The sequence below is a fragment of the Pristiophorus japonicus genome, chromosome 5, assembly GCF_044704955.1.
Source record: "Pristiophorus japonicus isolate sPriJap1 chromosome 5, sPriJap1.hap1, whole genome shotgun sequence".
In the NCBI taxonomy this organism is placed as follows: domain Eukaryota; kingdom Metazoa; phylum Chordata; class Chondrichthyes; family Pristiophoridae; genus Pristiophorus; species Pristiophorus japonicus.
This window is the reverse complement of record NC_091981.1, coordinates 222237468-222259414: the sequence shown is the minus strand read 5'-3', so window position 1 is coordinate 222259414 and position 21947 is coordinate 222237468. Positions and strand designations below refer to the sequence as shown.

At 47.1% G+C, this 21947-nt stretch overlaps 1 protein-coding gene across 1 annotated transcript in view; it reads right to left on the bottom strand.

Annotated features, from left to right (window-relative positions):
* The window catches only part of itga8 (integrin, alpha 8), a 352157-nt gene that overhangs the window by 3114 nt on the left and 327096 nt on the right, over positions 1-21947 (bottom strand). The window contains exons 28-29 of the mRNA XM_070881330.1: positions 19503-19604; positions 13652-13774 (exon numbers count right to left, since the gene is read on the bottom strand). Of these exons, the coding sequence (XP_070737431.1) occupies positions 13652-13774; positions 19503-19604 (225 nt within the window). The remainder of the gene's footprint in view (positions 1-13651; positions 13775-19502; positions 19605-21947) is intronic.

The window sequence follows — 21947 nt, the reverse complement described above, 5'->3', positions numbered from 1 at the left end:
CCCCCCCCGCCGCCCACCAAAACTCCCCCACCCCCCCGCAAAACTCTCCTCCTCCCCGCTCCTCATCAAAACTCTCAAGCACAACCATCAATAAATAAAAAATAAAACTGAAGTCCTACTTCGGCCCGGGAACTCAGCGGGCCGGCCGGTGCGGGAGGCCACTCGGTCAGGGATAGGGTGCAGCGAAGATCAGGGCGTCCCTTCGGCTGGGGATAGGGGCTGCGAGCATCGGGTCCTGCTCACAGCCCGCAGGACACGCTGGGAGGGCAGGAGCATGCGCACAGACTTCACTGCGCATGCGTGCATCTGCCGGCAGTGCTTTCTGCGCTGGCCTGTTGCTCCGCCCCCCACTTCACTAGCTACACCACGCTGGGACACCGAAGAGTCAGCAGAGCGGGCAGGATGGGGCCCCTTATTTTTCGGCGCCGTTTCCAGTGCGCAAAGTCGGCGCACTTAAGGTAAGTGCGCCAAAAAAAGGGGTTGGGGAAAATTGGGCCCATAAAAAGCAACAATTTGCATTGTTGGAAGTCAAAATAAAGTAGACATTAATAAACTTGCAGAATAGGCATGTCATTGACAAATGAATTGCAATGTAGAGAAGTGTGAGATGATCCCCCCGAACACTAAATTCCACCGAGTAAATGTTGCTGCCGCCGCTCGGTGCCCCCAACAGTTCTTTCTGTCGGTGCACTGTGCTTGCAGTGTGTCCAAGATGGCGGTGCGACCACCATTAAAGGGAAGGTGTACTGCCGTGGACGCCATCTTACTTTTTTTTGTCGGCTGTCTGCCAGGTCAGGCTGACAATTATGCCCCCGGATTTGGTCGGGCCGCCAACAGGCAGCCAGGCACCCCCCTATTGGGTACCAGGCCGCTGGCCCAGCCGAAACCCTCCCTGGTGCTCCAGTGGACCTAACTAAAATGTTCGCAGAGCTCGCAGTGGCTCTCCCCTTTAAGTGAAGGGGAGAGACGTGTTGACGGGACAGCGTGATGACGTCATAAGCGCTACGCTGATGACTGACAGCGGCGGACACTGCGCCCACCCCCAAAGTCCGCCCCTCTAGTGTGTGAACTTCCACCCCTATTATGACCGACTTCCAGGCCGCTCGAAAAAAAAAAGCCAAAGAGCAAAATTTCGCACAGGAGGCCACCACATCCACTGCAGTGGTGAAAACAGCTCAAACACGGTAAGTACACCGCATTTCCGGCGAGGGGCAATTTCGGCCCCCAAAAGTAGCAACGTAGGTTAATAAAGCCATAAAAAAACAACAATGCACTGGGGTTCATTTTTAGAGGTTTAGAAGTGAAAAGCAAAGTTATGTTAAACTTGTATAGACCCTTTGTTGGATCACACTTAAGAGTATTGTGCACAGTTCTCATCACCATATTATAAAAGGGGTATAGATGCACTGGAGAAGGTGCAAAAAACATAATACCAGAACTGAGAGAACATACCTATCAGGAAAGATTGAAGAGTCTGGGGCTGTATTATTTAGAAAAGAGAAGGCTGATGGTGACCTGATAAGAGGTCTTTAAAATTATGAATGGGTTTGATAGGGTAGACGTAGAGAAGATGATTCCACTTGGGAGACTAAAACTAGGGGCCGTTAACTTGGGGCGGATTTTCAGCTCTTCTCCGCTTTTTGCCCTGGAGTGGTGGCAATGGCGGCGGTGAGGTGTTCTGGGCGGGCGGTCAGCCTCCAACGCCCCGCAGCGATCCTCGGGTCTGGTTTTGTGGCGGCGTGGAGCAGCACCTCCAGGAAGAGCTGCGCCAGTGTGCAACACCCCTGGTTGCGACACTGGCAAGTTTTGGCACTTGCCCGACCTGTACGCCCCGCCGTGAACGCCTGGGAAATCAGGTGGTCTAACGATACCGACAGCGGAAAGGTAAGTAATGGACTCCAAGGGTAAGTATGATTGTTTTTTCTTTTAATTTTTTGTCCGATTTGTGTTGTGGTACCGTGGGCAATATTTTGGTAATGTTTTTGTGGCTTTTTAAAAAAATTCCAACCCCCCACCCCTCTCCAGGTGTCTCTCGGAGCGTTCCCGGCCCAGCTTTTTAGCTCAGGGTTTTCCCATGCTAATGCCCCAGAGGTGTACAACGCCTTCCTTAGCGCTGCGCCCCCTGACTCAGGGCCCAGCTGCCCAATGTTACTTACTGAGGCGCAAATTGTTCACGGGCGCAAACTTTACCGTCCCGCCGCCATTACCGCCCCAAAAACATCAAAGCCAAAAATCCAGCCCAATAAATCCAATACACAATTCATGAGAATTTATTTTCCCAGGGAGTGGTTAGAGTGTGGAACTCGCTATCACAAGGAATAGTTGAGGTGAATAGTATGCATTTAAGGCAAAGCTAACTAAGTACATGAGGGAGCAAGCAATAGAATGTTGTGCTGATGGGGTGAGATGAAGCACGGTGAGGATGAGGTTTGTGTGGAGTATTAACACTGGCATGGACCAGTTGGGCTGAATGGCCTGCTTCTGTACATTATAAGTAAATATAATACCATAAGTAATACATGAAGGGAGAGTACATAACAGGGTAACGAGAATAGCAAGAAACTAGGAGCCCGAACTTGGTCGGAGTTCCGCCCACAGCCGCCGAGGTTCCACCAGAAATAATTTTTTGGGGGCAATTCCTCCGGTCCCGCCCATCTGCCGCCCAGGTGCCGGCCGCCGGGAGATTCCTCGCGGAGGTTTCTCCGGTGCTACTTGCTGCCGCCCGCCCATGCCGGAAGCTGGAAATCCGGGATTTTCCTCAGGCACCATGGACTAAGATCGCCCTGCCGCCCACCAGAAGGACCGCTGGCAAAAAGCTGGTCCGAGCTGGCTGTGAGTCGGGCGGCAGGGAGAATCGCTGAGAGTGCTGCAATGTTCCACATCCCGGGTATCGTGCACATGCTGCAGCATTAACAGTGGCACAGAAATAGTAATGTGATGGACCTCAAGCCACACAGAAAGAGTCGAGATATGTAAATCCAGATTACATCGTTGAAGGGAAGGTGTGGTGGAGGAAGCAGCAATGAGTGTTGAAAGATGGTAAAGCTTCAATGGAGATGCTCGACAATGGTTTTGATACCATTTCAGGTGGAACCTATTTAGTGACAGATTGTGACTGCGCAGATGGTATGAGCTTATGTCAGAGTGAATAAGCGAGAGTTAGAAGATGTAAAGCTCTGGCAGTTCGCTGCACGTGATAGTGAGAACAGCAGGACATGAGGTATGGAAGATGGAAAAATACATATAATGGGTTGCAAAGTCACTGATGCACATGTCAGCTTAGGGGGTGGCACTACGCGATGTTTGGCATCCTGATGGCAGGACCCATTATACAGTAGAATCACAGGTGGAGGGCAAGATATCCCTCATACAGCAGAACACCAAAGGGAGAGCTGTGTTTTTCTCAGAAGGCACCTCACATTATATAAAAATGAGACACTGACCAAGGGAGGGTGAACAATGTGACTGCATTGAAAAGTGCAGCATTCCAAAAGTGACAGAACATAATAACATTAACAAACATATCCACCAGCAATACCCAATCCTCTCCCCAACACCACCACCTCTCTTCTCCCCCTTTGATGTGAGGCCTATGGTCCTCCTCTTCGCCCAGCCTTCAACACGGCGAGCCGCTCCCCTACCCCTCACCACCTCTGCTTGATCAGGTTGTGTAGGAGGGCAGCGAGATCTCTGCAGACATGTCCGTCTTGGCGAGAAGGTAGGGGGCGTGATTGACGGAGTCGGCATGTCCGGATCCTCGGGATCTGTGTGCCTTGAGGATGTGGGCTCGGGGGCTTGCACGACCTGGTCAGAAGCCATCGCTTGCCTCATTGCTTCGACGGACTCGGTGTTGCGCTCCCCCGCACTAATGAGCTGCTCCATGTTGTCAGTATGGTGCTGAGCAAAGGTCTCGATGCTGGCAGCTACCCCAGCCATGGTCTGCAGCAGATCGCGACCTATCTCCTCACTCGTCCTCGATAGCTGGACTATCTCGTTAATGGCCGCGAGCCGGTGATTGTTAATGGCCTCTGCGCCTGCCAGCACTTGTTCCTGGTTTGTCCGGATCAAACCCCATGAATTCGGACCCCGACGCCGAGGCTCTCCGGACAGATGGCACACATGTCAGGAGGCTGGTGTCCTCCTCTTCCAGCTCCTCGAGCTCAGTTGGCTCGACCACGGGCCCTTCTCCCTCATCTCAATCCTGTTCTTCCGGACTCTGGGTGGCAGAGTTGGATGTGGTGGATCTGGGTGATCTTGGGGGGGGGGCGGTGTCTTGGGCTGGTGACCATGTCGGGGTGGGAGAAGTTGGGGCCACACTCCACCTTTGTGTGCCAGAGGTGGATGGTGAGCATTGGTCGGTGCTGTCCGCATCACCATCTGCAAATAGAGGCCAACATTTCAGTCCATAGCTGGAGGGGTGGGGTTGGTCAAAAGACATGTGAGCCATCCAATCTCACATTGTGCCATCAAGGAGTTCCATCACTACATAGGCACACCAATAATGGCTGACAAAGTGTGTGTTAAAACACATTTGACTTAACATTGCATGATCTTTCATGACATGAGCGTGAAGCAGACCTGAGATTAGTATAAGCTTACCATACTGTAGCACAGGATCTGCATCACTCTTTGTGGTTGCATGGCGGTGGTCACCCACCAATGCCACCGCACGCTCCTCTAGGCTCCTCAACTCTATGACTGCTGGGCCCTCTCCCGTGGCACTCAGGTTTGATGCCCGATGCCTTGGATGTATTTTTCTTCTGCAGAAAGAAATGTTGCAACCTTTGCCCTTTTGCTCATGCCCCCCCCCCCCACACACGCACACACACACTCGCACACACACTCACACACATCTGACAGAACCTTTTGGAGTTGTACGTGAGGGCTCCAATAAATGGTTACTCACTCTTGCTGACACCAGCACATCGTTCCAACGTTTCCTACACTGGTCTCCATCCCGCACAATGTTGCCCATTGAGGACACGGCCTCAACAATCTCACTCTAAATGTGTCTGCATTGTGGTGGTGGAGGTTTGCCACGACCATCCCGGGTGAGGTCTTTATACCTGCGCTCCACCTCACATACAAGCTCCTCCAGTTCTTCATCAGTAAACCAGGGAGCTCTGGGCCTGGTTTTAACAGTCTTCCATAAAGCTTTTTGTCCATTTGTTTTAATTCCTGAGCTGGATGGATGCTGATTACTTTGTAGCTCTGTATTTCCAACACTCTCCCCTCTCCAACTGGCGAGTGCAAGGGAGTGATCAGTATTTAAGTGCATGCGCAGATGTCCCATCAGCCCGAATCGTGGCAACACTGACGTCAGCTGGCAAATAAAACTACAAAAAAAATCCCCAAGTCTCGCGCATGCTCGGTGCACGGTCGCCGAAGTTTTCCGACTCGAGAGGCTTGCATCCACCGTACCCTGCTGTTGCCACCGCCTGCTGACGCCTGCTCCCGCCTGCCGACTCCCGCTGCCTGCTGCTGCCGCTGCCTCCGACACAACCACGACGAAACTCGCTCTCGACTGGCCCCAGCGGCAGCGGGCGACAAAAAGGTAGGTGTCGCCCGGGGACCACCGAGAAATGGGCGGGCCTTAGAGTTGACCAAGTTCAGGCTCTAGGTATATATTCACCAGCAGTCCTATTGCAATCTTGTAATCCTAGTAATGGCTGTTAGCAATATTAGCAGACAAATGTTTAACGCATCCATATGACATTCCTCTCTCTACTATTTGAAGATGGTCATGATTACAGCATCTCTGAGATCTCCTGGCATGATTTCTTCCTCCCAGATAAGAGAGATGAGGTCATGGATCCACACCAGTAGTACTTCTCCGCCATGTTTTAGTGCTTTTGCGGGGATTCCATCTGCTCCTGATGACTTGATCTTCAGTTGTCGGATGACCTTTTCAATCTCGTGCCGAGCTGGGGTTGTGCTGAAATAGTGGCGAGTGGCATGCTGTGGGATGGAGTCAAGAACACTCAAGTCGAAGACAGAGTCTCGATTAAGGAGATCCTCAAAGTGCTCCTTCCAGCGGGCACTGACTGCCTCTCTGTCCTTGATGAGCACCTCCCCGTTCTTGGCCAGTAATGGGATAGGACCTTTGGTGCTTGGGCCGTAGATAATCTTGATTGCACTGAAGAATCCTTGCATGTCATGGTTGTCGGCTAGCTGCTGGATTTCTTGAGCTTTCTCCACCCACCATCTGTTCTTTAGGTCGCGGGTTTTCTGTTGGACCTCGGCCTTCAGGCGTCTGTAGAGCTGCTTTCTTGCCCTCGAGTTGTGTTGCTGCTTCCAGTCGAAGAATGCCTTGCGCTTGCGGCATATTAGCTCCTGGATCTCCTGGTCATTCTCGTCGAACCAGTCTTGGTGTTTCCTGGTCAATGACTGAGCGTCTCTTCGCAGGTGCTAATTAGGGTTGACTAGGCACTGTGGACACTCTGCGTCTCTGGGTCACTGGGAGTCGTCACGTTGGTCATGAGGCGCTGGCTGAATAGGGCTTTCTTAGCAGGATCTTTGAGTGCAGTGCACCGCCGTTGATTTTTCTACGGCATTGTTTCTATTACCATCGCTGTTTTGGGGCAATGTTGATGGTGATGACAGAATGAATTAGGCGGTGGCCGTCCAGCAGTCATCAGCTCCTGTCATGGCGCGGATGATGCGCACGACCTTGCGGTCCCTCGCTCGCACGATGACAGAGTATAGCAGATGCCAATGCTTGGAGTGAGGGTGTTGCCATGAAGCTTTATATTTGTCCTTCTGACGGAACAGGGTATTAATTATGATGAGGCCGTGTTCTAAGCATTTCGTCAGCAGGAGGGTGCTATTGGTTTTGACTTTCCCTACCCAATCTCTGCCTATCACACCTCCCCAGAGGTCAGTGTCCTTTCCGACTCTGGCATTGAAGTCACCAAGGAGGATCAGCTTGTCACTCATTGGGACTCGGGACAGGGATTGTTCGAGGCTGGAGTAGAATTCCTCTTTGGACTCGTTTATAGCTTCCCGTGTTGGGGCGGATGCACTGACCATAGTGCACTGGTTCCGGGCTAGGGTGAGCCAAAGTCATGAGGCATTCATTTATCCCGCATGGGGAGTCTCTGAGATGGGAACAGCATCAACCTTTGTACATGGCCTTCTTCGACCTCACAAAAGCATTCGACAGTGTCAACCGTGAGGGATTATGGAGCGTCCTCCTCAGATTCAGCTGCTCTCAAAAATTTTATACCATTCTCCGCCTGCTCCACGATGACATGACCAACGGATCCACCACAGGCCTATTCCACGGTAGGTCAGGGGTCAAGCAAAGCTGTGTCATTGCACCAACGATCTTCTTGATCTTCCTTGCTGCAATGCTCCATCTCACTCTCGGCAAGCTCCCCGCTGGAGTGGAGCTAAATTGCAGGACAAACAGGAATCTGTTCAACCTCCGCTGCCTCCAGGCCAGATCCAAGGTCGTCCCATCCTCTGTCATTGAACTACAGTAGGCAGACGACGCCTGCGTCTGCGCACACTCGGAGGTCGAACTTCAAACCATCGTCAACACCTTCACCAAGGCATATGAGAGCATGGGCCTTACACTAAACATCTGTAAGACAAAGGTCCTCTACCAACCTACCCTCGCCACACAGCACTGCCCCCTGGTTATGAAAATCCACGACGAGGCCTTGGACAACATGGACCATTTTCCATACCTCGGAAGCCTACTGTCAACAAGGGCAGACGTCGACGACGAGGTCCAACACTGCCTTCAGTGTGCCAGTGCCACCAGGACCTCAAACCCAGCACCAAGCTCATGGTCTACAGAGCAGCGGTGATACCCGCCCTCCTATATGGCTCAGAGACATGGGGCTAGAACCTCCACTTTTGTGCTTATTGCCCAAAAATGGGCGTTATTTCTGGCGTGGGTGGTAAAAAAGGGATTTCAGATCGCCGATTTCTTGCCCATTCTCCCCTAGTTTACATTTTTGAAAATGGGCGTTACCATGAACAATATCAAATGGGCGGTAGCGTTAAATTTTTTTGACCTTCTGCCGTAAAGTGTGGCCACCCTTAGCAACGGCATGGCAACACTCGATTTCCGTGATTCAGGAGGTCAAGGGTCACCATGACATGCGCAGAAGAGGAGACAGAGAGAGAGGGAGATCAGAGGGACTGAAGGCGTGGCTGGGTGTGGTGTGGCTGCTTTGGGAGGAAGGAGGGAAACTTTAGAGCTTCACAGTAAGTAGGAAAACAAAATGTAGCTGTTACCAGCCACATATTTGACCAAATTTGCTCTATAATGGAGAGAGAGAAGGAGGCATCACAGCTCGCTGTGGAGACTGACGCTGGAGAGAGCAGTAAGGTGGGAGAGGAGCACATTGGAAGCCGCAAAAGAGCCAGGAGGTTCTCGGACGAGGCAAATGCCTCCCTCCTGCAAGAGGTCGAGTTACACTGGGGTGATTTGACACAGGGAGGGCATGGGAAGCCCACCCCAAAGGCCTACCAGAAGATATGTACCGAGATAGCAGAGATGGTCTCGTCGCCGACCAACGAGGTGCGTGAGGGCAACCAATGCCGCAAACGATGGAATGATCTTGTGGGATCCGCAAGACTAAGTATTACATTGATTTACATGCACTTATGTATTTATATAATTTGATTTGTAACAGTCATGAGTGACTATCAGCAGATGTAAGGTCTTGCACTTTTACCGGGAACGTTTTACTCAAAGCTTGCGGTCACGGTGTACATCTTTAGGTAAAGAACGATAATAATCATAATAATCATGATTATATCTGTCGGTTATGTGTTGTATCAGTCTCTGTGACAGTACCTAGCAATGATATCATGCAATGATCTCATGCCATGTCATCCTGTCACCTTTTACAGAAGAAACTATCGACGATGAGGTTCATGCAGAGGCGAACGGGTGGGGGGCCACCAGTCACCAGTGACATCACTGAGATGGAGGAGCGAGTGCTTGCACTCATGGGGAAGCACCCCCATACAGCCATCATCTGCAGACCCTGAAGTGATGCCATGTGAGTAAAGCTTACATCTATGCGTAATGTAAAGTCAATAGATGCCACACCAACTCATATTCGAACAATCATATGATAGATGATTTCTAAAATTGTCATAGAAATAATGCTGGCCTAATGAAAATCATTGCAATGCACAATGTGTTGATGGTCATGAAATGTGATGTCTGCGATGATTTTGATAGCGGTGGTGCTTTTGTCGTGCATATGCTGTGTGTAGCGCTGGACTCATCTTGTCATCCTAGCACCCCCTTCTCCTCTAACAATCTCATTTGTGTCTTGCAGCTCAGCCAGCAGCGCGGCCCCAGGCAAGGCCACAGAGGCCAGAAGGTGGGGGCGCGGGGCAGGAGTTGGTGGATGATCCTACTACATCTGGTGCTGAGGAGCTCCGATTCTCGCCTGTCAATCCGTTGGGTCTGTTCTCGACGGATGACAGCGCGGACTTTGAAGAACCTGCATCGCCGCGCTCCAGAAGCCATTCCACCCTAAGGCCATCTAGTGGTCCTCTGGTCATTCCCACCTCCACTCTGGAGATACCGGCCCCAAGCACCTCTCCCCAGGGCACCCCATTTGTCCCCAGGACGGCATTGACCCCGCGGAGGCCTCATGGACGCGGCAGGTCTGTTCCATGAGTGCGACATGACAGCGGCGAGATGGTACAGTTGTCCAGGAGGACTGTAGACATTGGTGACCAGCTCATCGAAACATTGGGGGCATATCCCGACAGCTGGCCACCATGACCGAGTACATTCCACGCATGGCGCAGTCCCTGGATGCGATAACCAAGAACACTGCTGCCACAGGCCCCCCAGTGGTCCCCGAGCATGACACTCCACCCCTAGGTTCCGCACCATCACTGCGAACGACAGATGAGAGCAAGGACCAAGATCCTGCTTCTACATCAGAGAATGTTGCCCCCTCAGCACCCCCCGTTCCCGTACCCGTGCAACCACTGCATCTGCCTTCATCCCCCCAATGAGGCACCACCTGAGGAGCTCCTCTGCCAGGCGCCGTGGACGAGGAGGGGAAGGGGTAGAGGTGGGAGAAGGAAGGAAAGTGAGGTGCATGTGCGTAGGTGATGGCTGTGTTATATCTCTATCTGGGTGTATGCAATTTGTTGCAATGCATGGGGGCTGGGGACCATGCTCCTGCTTTGCCTTTGTATTCTGTGTTGGTGGACATGTTGAACATGTGATTTATGTCAATGGTGGAAAAAGTGGGGTGTGGGTGGGGTTTGGGTGTTATTGGCTGTGATACTTATGATTTCAGACCAATGTTGGTATTAAACTTTTGTTATTGAACATAACCTTGTGCATTGTCTCAGATAGCTGGACCGTTACACACTGGTGATTCCTTACAATGAAAGGATTAAATACAACTTAACGTCAATCAACATAAACTTTAACTGGCACCAAGGTGATGGACACCATTGATGTCTGAGCTGCACACACACAGCAGTGTGTCAGTGTTGTCACTCACATCAGCGCTCTTTCAGGCAAATCTTTCAGATATCAGCTCCTCACGTAAGAATGGGATTTAACAAATGCCAGCCACACCGCTGGCATTCGTTCTGGTTAGTTACACTTTTTGTAGGCAGTTTTTTGAGCGAGCGATATTGTGGGCGTCATGTGTGTGAGGTGGTGAAATTGATGATGGCCGATCTCTATGGCCGCTAGTTTGGGTAAATATGCTCTTTACGACAAAAAACAGTAGGCTGGCGTTCATATTGAATCTCGGCGTTAATTCCGTGCGGAAAGTAACGCTGGCCGATATTATGGCCGTTGATTTCGCCCATTCTGCTGATTCCGCCCAAAGAAAGTGGGGAGGGCGGTAATATTTTTTTCCCAGCGTTAAGCACATTGGAAAAATAACGCTCGCCGATAAGTCTCCGAAAAAAGCTCATCAGTTTCCATTTTGTGCCAAAATGGGCGATACATGGGCATTATACGTAATTTCAGCAGTAAAATGGGTGCTAAGTGGGCGTTAAGCATGCAAAAAAAGTGGAGGTTCTAGCCCATGGATTATGTATAGCAGGCGCCTCAAAACACTGGAGTGGAGAAGTACCACCAACGCTGCCTCCGCAAGGTCCTGCAAATCCATTAGCAGGATAGGTGCACCAATGTCAGTGTCCTCACTCAGGCCATTATCCTCAGCATCGAAGCACTGACCACGCTCGATCAGCTCCACTGGACGGGCCACAGTGCCCACATGCCTGACACCGAGACTCCCAAAACAAGCGCTCTACTCGGAGCTCCGACACGGCATGCGAGCCCCAGGTGGGCAGAGAAAACGCTTCAAGGACACCCTCAAAGTCACATTGAAAAAATGTATCATCCTCGTCGACACCTGGGAATCCCTGGCCCAAGACTGCCCAAAGTGGAGGAAAATCATCTGGGAAGGCGCTGAACGCCTCGAGTCTCTTCGCTGAGAGCAAGCTGAAGCCAAGCGTAGACAGCGGAAGGAGCGCGTGGCAACCCAGGTGCTCCACCCACCTCTTCCTTCGACCATCGTTTGCCCCACCTGTGACAGAGACTGTAGGTCCCACATTGGACTCTTCAGTCACCTGAGAACCCAGTTTTACTGTGCAAGCAAGTCATCTTCGATGACGATGATTTTAATGCAGGCATTTAGCCCATTTATTTAAATTAATTAATGTCTCTACTAATACAACAGACAAAGAAATGTGCCGTAAAAATTTGTCTGTGGGCAACAGAAATTGCTAGGCTTCAATTATTGTAATTTGAATGAACTGTCAGAGCGCCCAATGGTTTTGTAGATCTATAGATATCGTAGATATCATAGATATTCATATACTGGCCAATCTCCCATGGCCTTGTTCATGCGGAGTTGGACAATACACTACTTTATAACAATACGGAAGTATCACAGCCACCTATTTGCAGGAACTAAATAAATTGGCCACCACTCTACCCTGCACCTTGGCATTCCCAGGGTAGGGCAGGTGGAAAGGGGGTTAGACCTAATTACTTCAGGTCTCCAGCTCCCTTCCATCACACCAGGATTTTGTGAGGTTGCCACATAGGGCGCAACTGGGTCTTCTGCCTCTAGTAGGCACAGCTCCAGTGTCGGAATTCTCGTGAGGCAGCACGCTTAAATTTTGTCAGGCAACTCAGGGACACCCAGTGAGACTTGGTGCTTTGGCTTTGTCTGGACTCCTGAGAGGCAGGCCAAAGACATCTGGATCAATGAGAGATCTAGTGGGGTGCTGGGGCCTCAACTATTTACAATCAAAGAGCATGTTAATATTTAAATGGAGAAAGATTGCAAAGTGCTGCAGTGCAGCGAGACCTGGGGGTACTTGTGCATGAAACACAAAAGGATAGTATGCAGGTACAGCAAGTGATCCGGAAAGCCAGTGGAATCTTGAATTTATTCAATGTCCCAGCTTCCACAGTTCTCTGAGGCAGCAAATTCCACAGATTTGCAACTCTCTGAGAGAAGAAATTTCTCCTCATCTCGGTTTTAAACGGGTGGCCCCTTATTCTAAGATCATGCCTTCTAGTTCTAGTCTCCCCCATCAGTGGAAACATCCTCACTGCCTTGTCAAGCCCCCTCATAATCTTATACGTTTCGATAAGATCACCTCTCGTTCTTCTGAATTCCAATGAGTAGAGGCCCAACCTACTCAACCTTTCCTCATAAGTCAACCCCCTCATCGCTGAAATCAACCTAGTGAACCTTCTCTGAACTACCATTGGCCTTCCTGATCACTTGCTGTACCTGCATACTATCCTTTTGTGTTTCATGCACGAGTACCCCCAGGTCCCGCTGTATTGCGGCACTTTGCAATCTTTCTCCATTTAAATAATAACTTGCTCGTTGATTTTTTTCTGCCATTATGCTCCATCTACCAAATTCACTTAGCCTGCCTGTGTCCTTTTGCAGATTTTTTGTGTCCTCCTCACACATTGCTTTTCCTCCCATCTTTGTATCATCAGCAAACTTGACTACGTTACACTCAGTCCCTTCTTCCAAGTTGTTAATATAGATTATAAATAGTTGGGGTCCCAGCACTGATCCCTGCGGCACCCCACTAGTTACTGGTTGCCAACCAGAGAAAGAACCATGTATCCCAACTCTCTGTTCTCTATTAGTTAGCCAATCCTTTATCCATGCTAATATATTACCCCCAGCCCTGTTACACACACACACACACACACAGATACACAGATAGAGACAGAGAGAGAGAGAGACACACACACACAGACACAGAGAAAGAGTCAGACAGACACACACACATACACACAGACAGGCAGAGACAGCGAGAGACACACACACACAGGCAAGCAGAGACACAGAGAAAGAGAGAGAGAGTCAGACAGACAGACAGACATACTTCTCTCCCACCACAACTAAATGCTTCACTAACTACGGCTGAAACTCAGTTTACACGCAACATCGGGTTTTCATTGAACTTCCACTGAAGGTACGGCGGCGAATCATAAATTGTAATATTATGAGATATGAAATATATTGCAGATGATAGTTTATAAAATATTATTAATCCACTCAGATACTTGACGGGTTAACAATTGGTTTCTTTTAATTAGTGCACATTGTGTATTTTTCATGAGGTGTAATTGGAGAGGAATGAGAAATTGAAAACGTACCTTCCACATGACTAAGATCAAAATAGCCAGAACCAGCAAACCAACCAGTACAGCTAGAATTATGACCCACGGGGGAATTGCAAGTGAAGCATCAGGTGTGGCCCAAATCACTGAGGTCCTTATCTAGGCCAAGAAAAAATATGGCAAAATTAGGTTTTTCTCATAACATACTTTAAAAAATCTAAGCATAGAACATAATACTCATTATTATTGCAGTTATACGCTTGTGAAATATAATTGTGTCCAAGTTGTTTCATGTAAGTCACAAATTAATATCATGTTACATTTTATGACATTGACACTGTGTTCAACATTGTTGAACAGGAGAAAGGGATTAAGTATGTCAGACTGGAATATTCTATATCAGAGTGCAAGAAAATGAAATATGAATTGGATTAGACACTCTCAGTAAATCAGCGACAAATTCATCACAGTATCGTTGAAAATGAACTGCATGCAGTAAAAAGCTTGAAAAAGATACAGTAATATGCACATATAAAAGTACTGACTCTCCACTCTCTCTCCTGTGACAGTTGGAACTGGTGCTCTCCATTCTCCCGTTGGTGTAGGAGGGAGGGCTTTCGTATCCTGAACAATTGGGACTGCTTCTGGGGAAGGTGGGACCTGTACAAGTCGGACAGGTTACACCTCAACAGAGACAGGACCAATGTTCTCGCGGGTGGTTTTGATAGTACGGTTGGGAGGGTTTAAACTAGCTTGGCAGAGGGATGGGAACCCAGGAGAGGGCTCTGAGCTAGTTAGAGTGGGTGAGAGCTCAGATGAACAGAACCCCAAGAAAGAATGCAAAAGGCAAGAGGCAACAGAGCAGAGTAGCACTGGGGTAAGTGTAAACCACAAGTTTATAGGAAGGAACAATATGTATGAATATAAAGGGGCTGTAGGAGGGGTCAAAACTAAAAATCATGGTTTAAAAACTAGTATTAAAACACTCTACCTAAACGCACGCAGCATTTGAAATAAAGTAAATGAGTTGACGGCACAAATCATTACAAATGGGTATGATTTGGTGGCCATTACAGAAACGTGGTTGCAGGGTGGCCAAGACTGGGAATTAAACATACAGGGGTATCTGACGATTCGGAAAGATAGACAAGAAGGGAAAGGAAGTGGGGTAGCTCTGTTAATAAAGGATGATATCAGGGCAGTTGTGAGAGACGATATTGGTTCTAATGAACAAAATGTTGAATCATTGTGGGTGGAGATTAGAGATAGTAAGGGGAAAAAGTCACTGGTGGGCGTAGTTTATAGGCCCCCAAATAATAACTTCATGGTGGGGCGGACAATAATCAAGGGAATAATGGAGGCATGTGAAAAAGGAACGGCAGTAATCATGGGGGATTTTATCCTACATATCGATTGGTCAAATCAAATCGCATGGGGTAGCCTTGAGGAGGAATTCATAGAATGCATACGGGATTGTTTCTTAGAACAGTATGTTACAGAACCTACAAGAGAGCAAGCTATCTTAGATTTGGTCCTGTGTAATGAGACAGGAATAATAAACAATCTCCTATTAAAAGATCCTCTCGGAATGAGCGATCACAGTATGGTTGAATTTGTAATACAGATTGAGGGTGAGGAAGTAGTGTCTCAAACGAGCGTACTATGCTTAAACAAAGGGGACTACAGTGGGATGAGGGCAGAGTTGGCTAAAGTAGACTGGGAACACAGACTAAATGGTGGCACAATTGAGGAACAGTAGAGGACTTTTAAGGAGCTCTTTCATAGCGCTCAACAAAAATATATTCCAGTGAAAAAGAAGGGCGGTAAGAGAAGGGATAACCAGCCGTGGATAACCAAGGAAATAAAGGAGAGTATCAAATTAAAAATCAATGCGTATGAGGTGGCCAAGGTTAGTGGGAAACTAGAAGATTGGGAAAATTTTAAACGACAGCAAAGAATGACTAAGAAAGCAATAAAGAAGGGGAACATAGATTACGAATGTTAACTTGCACAAAACATAAAAACAGATAGTAAAAGCTTTTACCGATATATAAAACAGAAAAGAGTGACTAAAGTAAATGTTGGTCCCTTAGAAAATGAGAAAGTGGATTTAATAATGGGAAATGTGGAAATGGCTGAGACCTTAAACAATTATTTTGCTTCGGTCTTCACAGTGGAAGACACAAAAACCATGCCAAAAATTGCTGGTCACAGGAATGTGGGAAGGGAGGACCTTGAGACAATCACTATCACTAGGGGGGTAGTGCTGGACAGGCTAATGGGACTCAAGGTAGACAATTCCCCTGGTCCTGATGAAATGCATCCCAGGTATTAAAAGAGATGGCAGAAGTTATAGCAGATGCATTCGTTATAATCTACCAAAATTCTCTGGACTCTGGGGAGGTGCCATCGGATTGGAAAGCAGCTAATGTAACTCCTCTGTTTAAAAAGGTGGGCAGACAAAAGGCAGGTAACTATAGGCCGATTAGTTTAACATCTGTAGTGGGGAAAATGCTTGAAACTATCATTAAGGAAGAAATAGCGGGACATCTAGATAGGAATAGTGCAATCAAGCAGACGCAACATGGATTCATGAAGGGGAAATCATGTTTAACTAATTTACTGGAATTCTTTGAGGATATAACGAGCATGGTGGATAGAGGTGTACCGATGGATGTGGTGTATTTAGATTTCCAAAAGGCATTCGATAAGGTGCCACACAAAAGGTTACTGCAGAAGATAGATGTATGCAGAGTCAGAGGAAATGTATTAGCATGGATAGAGAATTGGCTGGCTAACAGAAAGCAGAGAGTCGGGATAAATGGGTCCTTTTCGGGTTGGAAATCGGTGGTTAGTGGTGTGCCACAGGGATTGGTGCTGGGACCATAACTGTTTACAAGATACATAGATGACCTGGAAGAGGGGACAGAGTGTAGTGTAACAAAATTTGCAGATGACACAAAGATTAGTGGGAAAGTGGGTTGTATAGAGGACACAGAGAAGCTGCAAAGAGATTTAGATAGGTTTAGCGAATGGGCTAAGGTTTGGCAGATGGAATACAATGTCGGAAAATGTGAGGTCATCCACCTTGGGGGAAAAAAACAGTAAAAGGGAATATTATTTGAATGGGGAGAAATTACAACATGCTGCAGTGCAGAGGGACCTGGGGGTCCTGTGCATGAATCCCAAAAAGTTAGTTTGCAGGTGCAGCAGGTAATCAGGAAGGCGAATGGAATGTTGGCCTTCATTGCGAGAGGGATGGAGTACAAAAGCAGGGAGGTCCTGCTGCAAATGTACAGGGTATTGGTGAGGCTGCACCTGGGTTACTGCGTGCAGTTTTGGTCACCTTACTTAAGGAAGGATATACTAGCTTTGGAGGGGGTACAGAGACGATTCACTAGGCTGATTCCGGAGATGAGGGGGTTACCTTATGATGATAGATTGAGTAGACTGGGTCTTTACTCGTTGGAGTTCAGAAGGATGAGGAGTGATCTTATAGAAACATTTAAAATAATGAAAGGGATAGACAGGATAGAGGCAGAGAGGTTGTTTCCACTGGTCGGGGAGACTAGAACTAGGGGGCACAGCCTCAAAATACGGGGGGAGCCAATTTAAAACCGAGTTGAGAAGGAATTTCTTCTCCCAGAGGGTTGTGAATCTGTGGAATTCTCTGCCCAAGGAAGCAGTTGAGGCTAGCTCATTGTGATTTGAATATATTCAGATAGATAGATTTTTAACCAATAAGGGAATTAAGGGTTATGGGGAGTGGGTGGGTAAGTGGAGCTGTGTCCACGGCCAGATCAGCCGTGATCTTGTTGGGTGACGGAGCAGGCTCGAGGGGCTAGATGGCCTACTCCTGTTCCTAATTCTTATGTTCTTATGTTCTTATTAATGTTGGGGAAGTCCAGAACCAGGGGTCACAGACTAAGGATAAGGGGTAAGCCATTTAGGACTGAGATGAGAAGAAACTTCTACACCCAGAGAGTGATGAACCTGTGGAATTCTCTACCACAGAAAGTTGTTGAGGCCAATTCACTAAATATATTCAAAAAGGAGTTAGATGTAGTCCTTACTACTAGGGGGATCAAGGGGTGTGGCGAGAAAGCAGGAATGGGGTACTGAAGTTGCATGTTCAGCCATGAACTCATTGAATGGCGGTGCAGGCTCGAAGGGCCGAATGGCCTACTCCTGCACCTATTTTCTATGTTTCTATGGATCGATCTGCAGTTTCATTCATTTTACTAATGAAATCCTTTCATTCTTCCTATTTGATTCCTTACTATCCCAAGAATGTGCATTATAAATCATGGGATTATTGTACGATATTTTCATTTGATTTAATTACAAGGAACTTGAGGCTAATTGTGTGTATTATTCTTCATTGTTAAATACAACGAGTATATTTCCCACAGTGATACTCACAGTCTTTACAGGAAAAGCCCAGTAGTGGCCAGGTGCTTAGCTTCAAGATAGAGCAGGGAGCAAGCGGCAAGAAAGGAAAAGGGTGAGTGGGAGATGCAAGGAGTGAGCACAGAGAGGGAGGAGAAGGATTTGGGATCTGAAAGTAGAGCTGTACTTCATTAGCTGTAAAGCGCTTTGCGACGTCTGGTGGTCGTGAAAGGCGCTATATAAATTTAAGTCTTTTTTTATTTCTGGACCGGGATCGAGCAGAGCATGGGTGGGCCGGGGAGCAAAGTATGGCATAGGCAAGCATGAAATGAAGGGAACAGAGGTGGGCAGCAGAGAGGGTATCAATGTGGGTGCATTGGCTATTTTTCTCAGAGTGACTAGTCCGTGAGGGTCACATGACCGAGAATACCATGTGATTAGCATGATCCAATCAGTAATGCTAGGACAATGATATAATAAAACCGAGCAGAAAAGAGAGATTGGGATTATGGCCCCTGACAAATGTGAATGAGTGGCCCTGTGCTAGTATATTCATTCTGTTTTTGCTTGAAACCAATATAGTCATTGTAAAAGTAGAGAACTGGCAATACATCAGTGTGATTTACAATCCAGTATGTCTGCTCATCAAATGTAATGGCTCAACATTGGGCCACTGGTAAATGCCATTACAGGAAGTGTTTATCGCAGATCAAAAATCAATAAAAGGTAACTGAGCTGCTCTTCCTGGTTCATTAGTACATATAACGGCAATCTAAGATTTAGAGATTTACACTGGTGCCACTTGCACGACTTGTCCTCATCTCAGTTTTGCAAAGGTACACTTGCAGAACACAGGAGGTGAAAGGACTTGTTTTGTATAACCAGAAACGAGAGAATGAATTGTGTGAAGCTATAGACATGGGGTCAAGAGAATGAGCTCTGTGACACGTTAGACTCAGGGAATGAGCTCTGTGACACGTTAGACTCAGGGAATGAGCTCTGTGACACGTTAGATTCAGGGAATGAGCTATGTAAAGTCCTCATTGTTTTTACGAGAAGCGACCTGCACCAGTAAAAATATATTGAGAAACATATTCAGGATTTTTGGGATATCGTTCACTTGTGATCCTATCCAAATTCTAACTAAAAATTGTCAAAAAAAGACATAACGGACTAGAAATTTAAATTCTCAAAATTTTTAAAGAAGGTTCAGAAAATATAGTATTAGGTAAGATCAGAGTCTCTTTAAATGAAAATGCACATTTTAGTTGTAGCTTATAGCAATAAATCTGGTGCATCTCCTGAGTATATTGCATTTCCGCTAAAGCTATGTTAAAACGTACTTTGTTACACAACCAGGGAAAGAAGCAGTCAGCCTGAGCAGAAGGAAGTTGTGTCTTGATGATTTCTCACTGGATCCTGAGACTGTATACATCCGGTTAATGTTATCTAAGCAAGTTTCATGTTTATAAAATGTGTTTTCCCTCAAGGCACTTACCACAGTACTTGCGCTGGGTAATTCCTCTGGCTGGATTTTGTATGGCATTTCCTTCACTACAAATGACACCAGAGACTGCAGAGAGTAATGGTTGTTTCTTCTCTGTCAGGAAAAAAAAAGTAGAAAAATGAACTACATGGTAAAGAAATGAAACGGAAACACAATTCCTGTGTTTGGTTTTCTAGATTGTTTAGCTGAAGCAAAGAAAAGAATTGCATTTGATTGCTCTACCATGGCTGGACAACTGGGTAAATTGGCAAAAATTCATTTTCCCAAACAAAATGTATTAGAAATAATGTATGTTTCTATACTGGATCAGCTTACCCAGACATTTATTTACTTAACTGGACTGTAAGTAAATGTTCTGAAATCAGTTTGCTTTCTATGGTGCTAATGAAGTGGCACATGCTGCTTCTTTCAGAATTTGAGCTCCTATTTCAAGTCTGTGGGTCCAAATTTCCCCAGGAGTTGCTCCGTTGTTTTTGGAGCAATTAGATTTTTTTGGGGTAACTTAAAAATCGCAATTCTCCCCATTTAGGTTGCTCCAGTGTAAGTGAGTTAGTTAGGTTTTTTTTTTTAAGTTCAGTTTTTTTTTCAAGTTACCAGTCACTTACGCCTGTTTTGGCCATTTAAGCAAGTTTAGCCAGCTAAAACTTACTTCAAACTAAGTTAAACCAGAGTAAGTGGCCACTTTTGTACGTTCTGAAAAACCCTGTGGTGAGTTGAGAGATCAGCACAGGGAGCCTCCAAATGATAGTGTTATGATAGGAATGCTATTTTTTTTAAAATCCCAAGCAGCGAGATTGGACAGGGTGTAAGTGCTTTCAGCCTGATTAAACTGAGTATATTTTTACTAAAGCTAGCTAGATATTAAAGTACTGGAAAATCTTTGATGATTCTTTTCTCCCCCTCCCCCACACCCCACCCACGCCGGATCAAAACTCTTCCCCTCTCCCCCCAATCAAAACTCTTCCCCCCCACCAACCTGTCTCTTGCAGCCCTCAGCGCGGGAAGGCACTCGGCCCAGGATAGGGGCGGCGCACATCGCGTCGTCCCTTCGGCCAGGGATAGGGTCGCCCGGAGCCAGGACGCGCTGGGAGGGCCAGGAGCTACTGCGCACGCGCGCAGACTCCACTGCGCACGCACGCAGCTGCCGGCACTCTTTTCGGTGCAGGGCTGTAGCTGTGCCCACCAAGTGTAGTGATGCGCTGCGCCACAGGCCACAGGCCTGGAATCAACGGGGAGAATACGGAGGTAAGAAATCGGCGCCGTTTCTGTACTACAAAGTTGCCGCATTTCCATGACGTGCGCCGTTCTAGCAGAGGGGGCAAACTTGGGCCCTATATTTTATTGATGGTTTATGAATAAATATTCTACATCAGTTGACTGATCAAACAAAAACATTGCTGAGCTTCTCTGTTTTTTTTAAGTGGCCTCTTTGAAGATTCAGAATAAGCGGCAGTAGATTGTCACTTATCCTACCCTGATTATAATGGATAATGGTTAAACAAGTTAAATGAGAATAGTGAGCGCCGATCTGATATAAGAAACTTGTACAGGAATGAGGAAGGGGGAAAAAAATTATGGAACTTTGTTAAAAGGATAGGGAAAGCAATTTTAGGAATGGACATAAATGGCCTAAATCACTAAAGTGCACAAAATATATATGATTTAAAACTTGTGCCACTTGGAGTGGTTGAAGCAGATAGCATTGATGCATTTAAGGGGAGGTTTGATGCATACATGAGGGAGAAAGAGTAAAGTAAGAAGAGGCAATGACAGCAGGATCAGGCTCGTATGGAGTATAAACACTGGCTTAGACCAGTTGGGTCGAATGGCCTCTTTCTGTGCTGTAGATTCTATGTAATTAATACTTTAACCAAATACAGTACATCAGTGTTAATAAAAGAAATTGAATTAATCCACACACTTGGCTTCTGTGAATGTTTTGTGCTTTTCATCTCCATGAAGTTACATAAGAACATAAGAACATAAGAATTAGGAACAGGAGTAGGCCATCGAGCCCCTCGAGCCTGCTCTGCCATTCAATAAGATCATGGCTGATCTGGCCGTGGACTCAGCTCCACTTACCCGTCCGCTCCCCGTAACCCTTATTCCCTTATTGGTTAAAAATCTATCTATCTGTGACTTGAATACATTCAATGAGCTAGTCTCAACTGCTTCCTTGGGCAGAGAATTCCACAGATTCACAACCCTCTGGGAGAAGAAATTCCTTCTCAACTCGGTTTTAAATTGGCTCCCCCGTATTTTGAAGCTGTGCCCCCTAGTTCTAGTCTCCCCGACCAGTGGAAACAACCTCTCCGCCTCTATCTTGTCTATCCCTTTCATTATTTTAAATGTTTCTATAAGATCACCCCTCATCCTTCTGAACTCCAACGAGTAAAGACCCAGTCTACTCAATCTATCATCATAAGGTAACCCCTT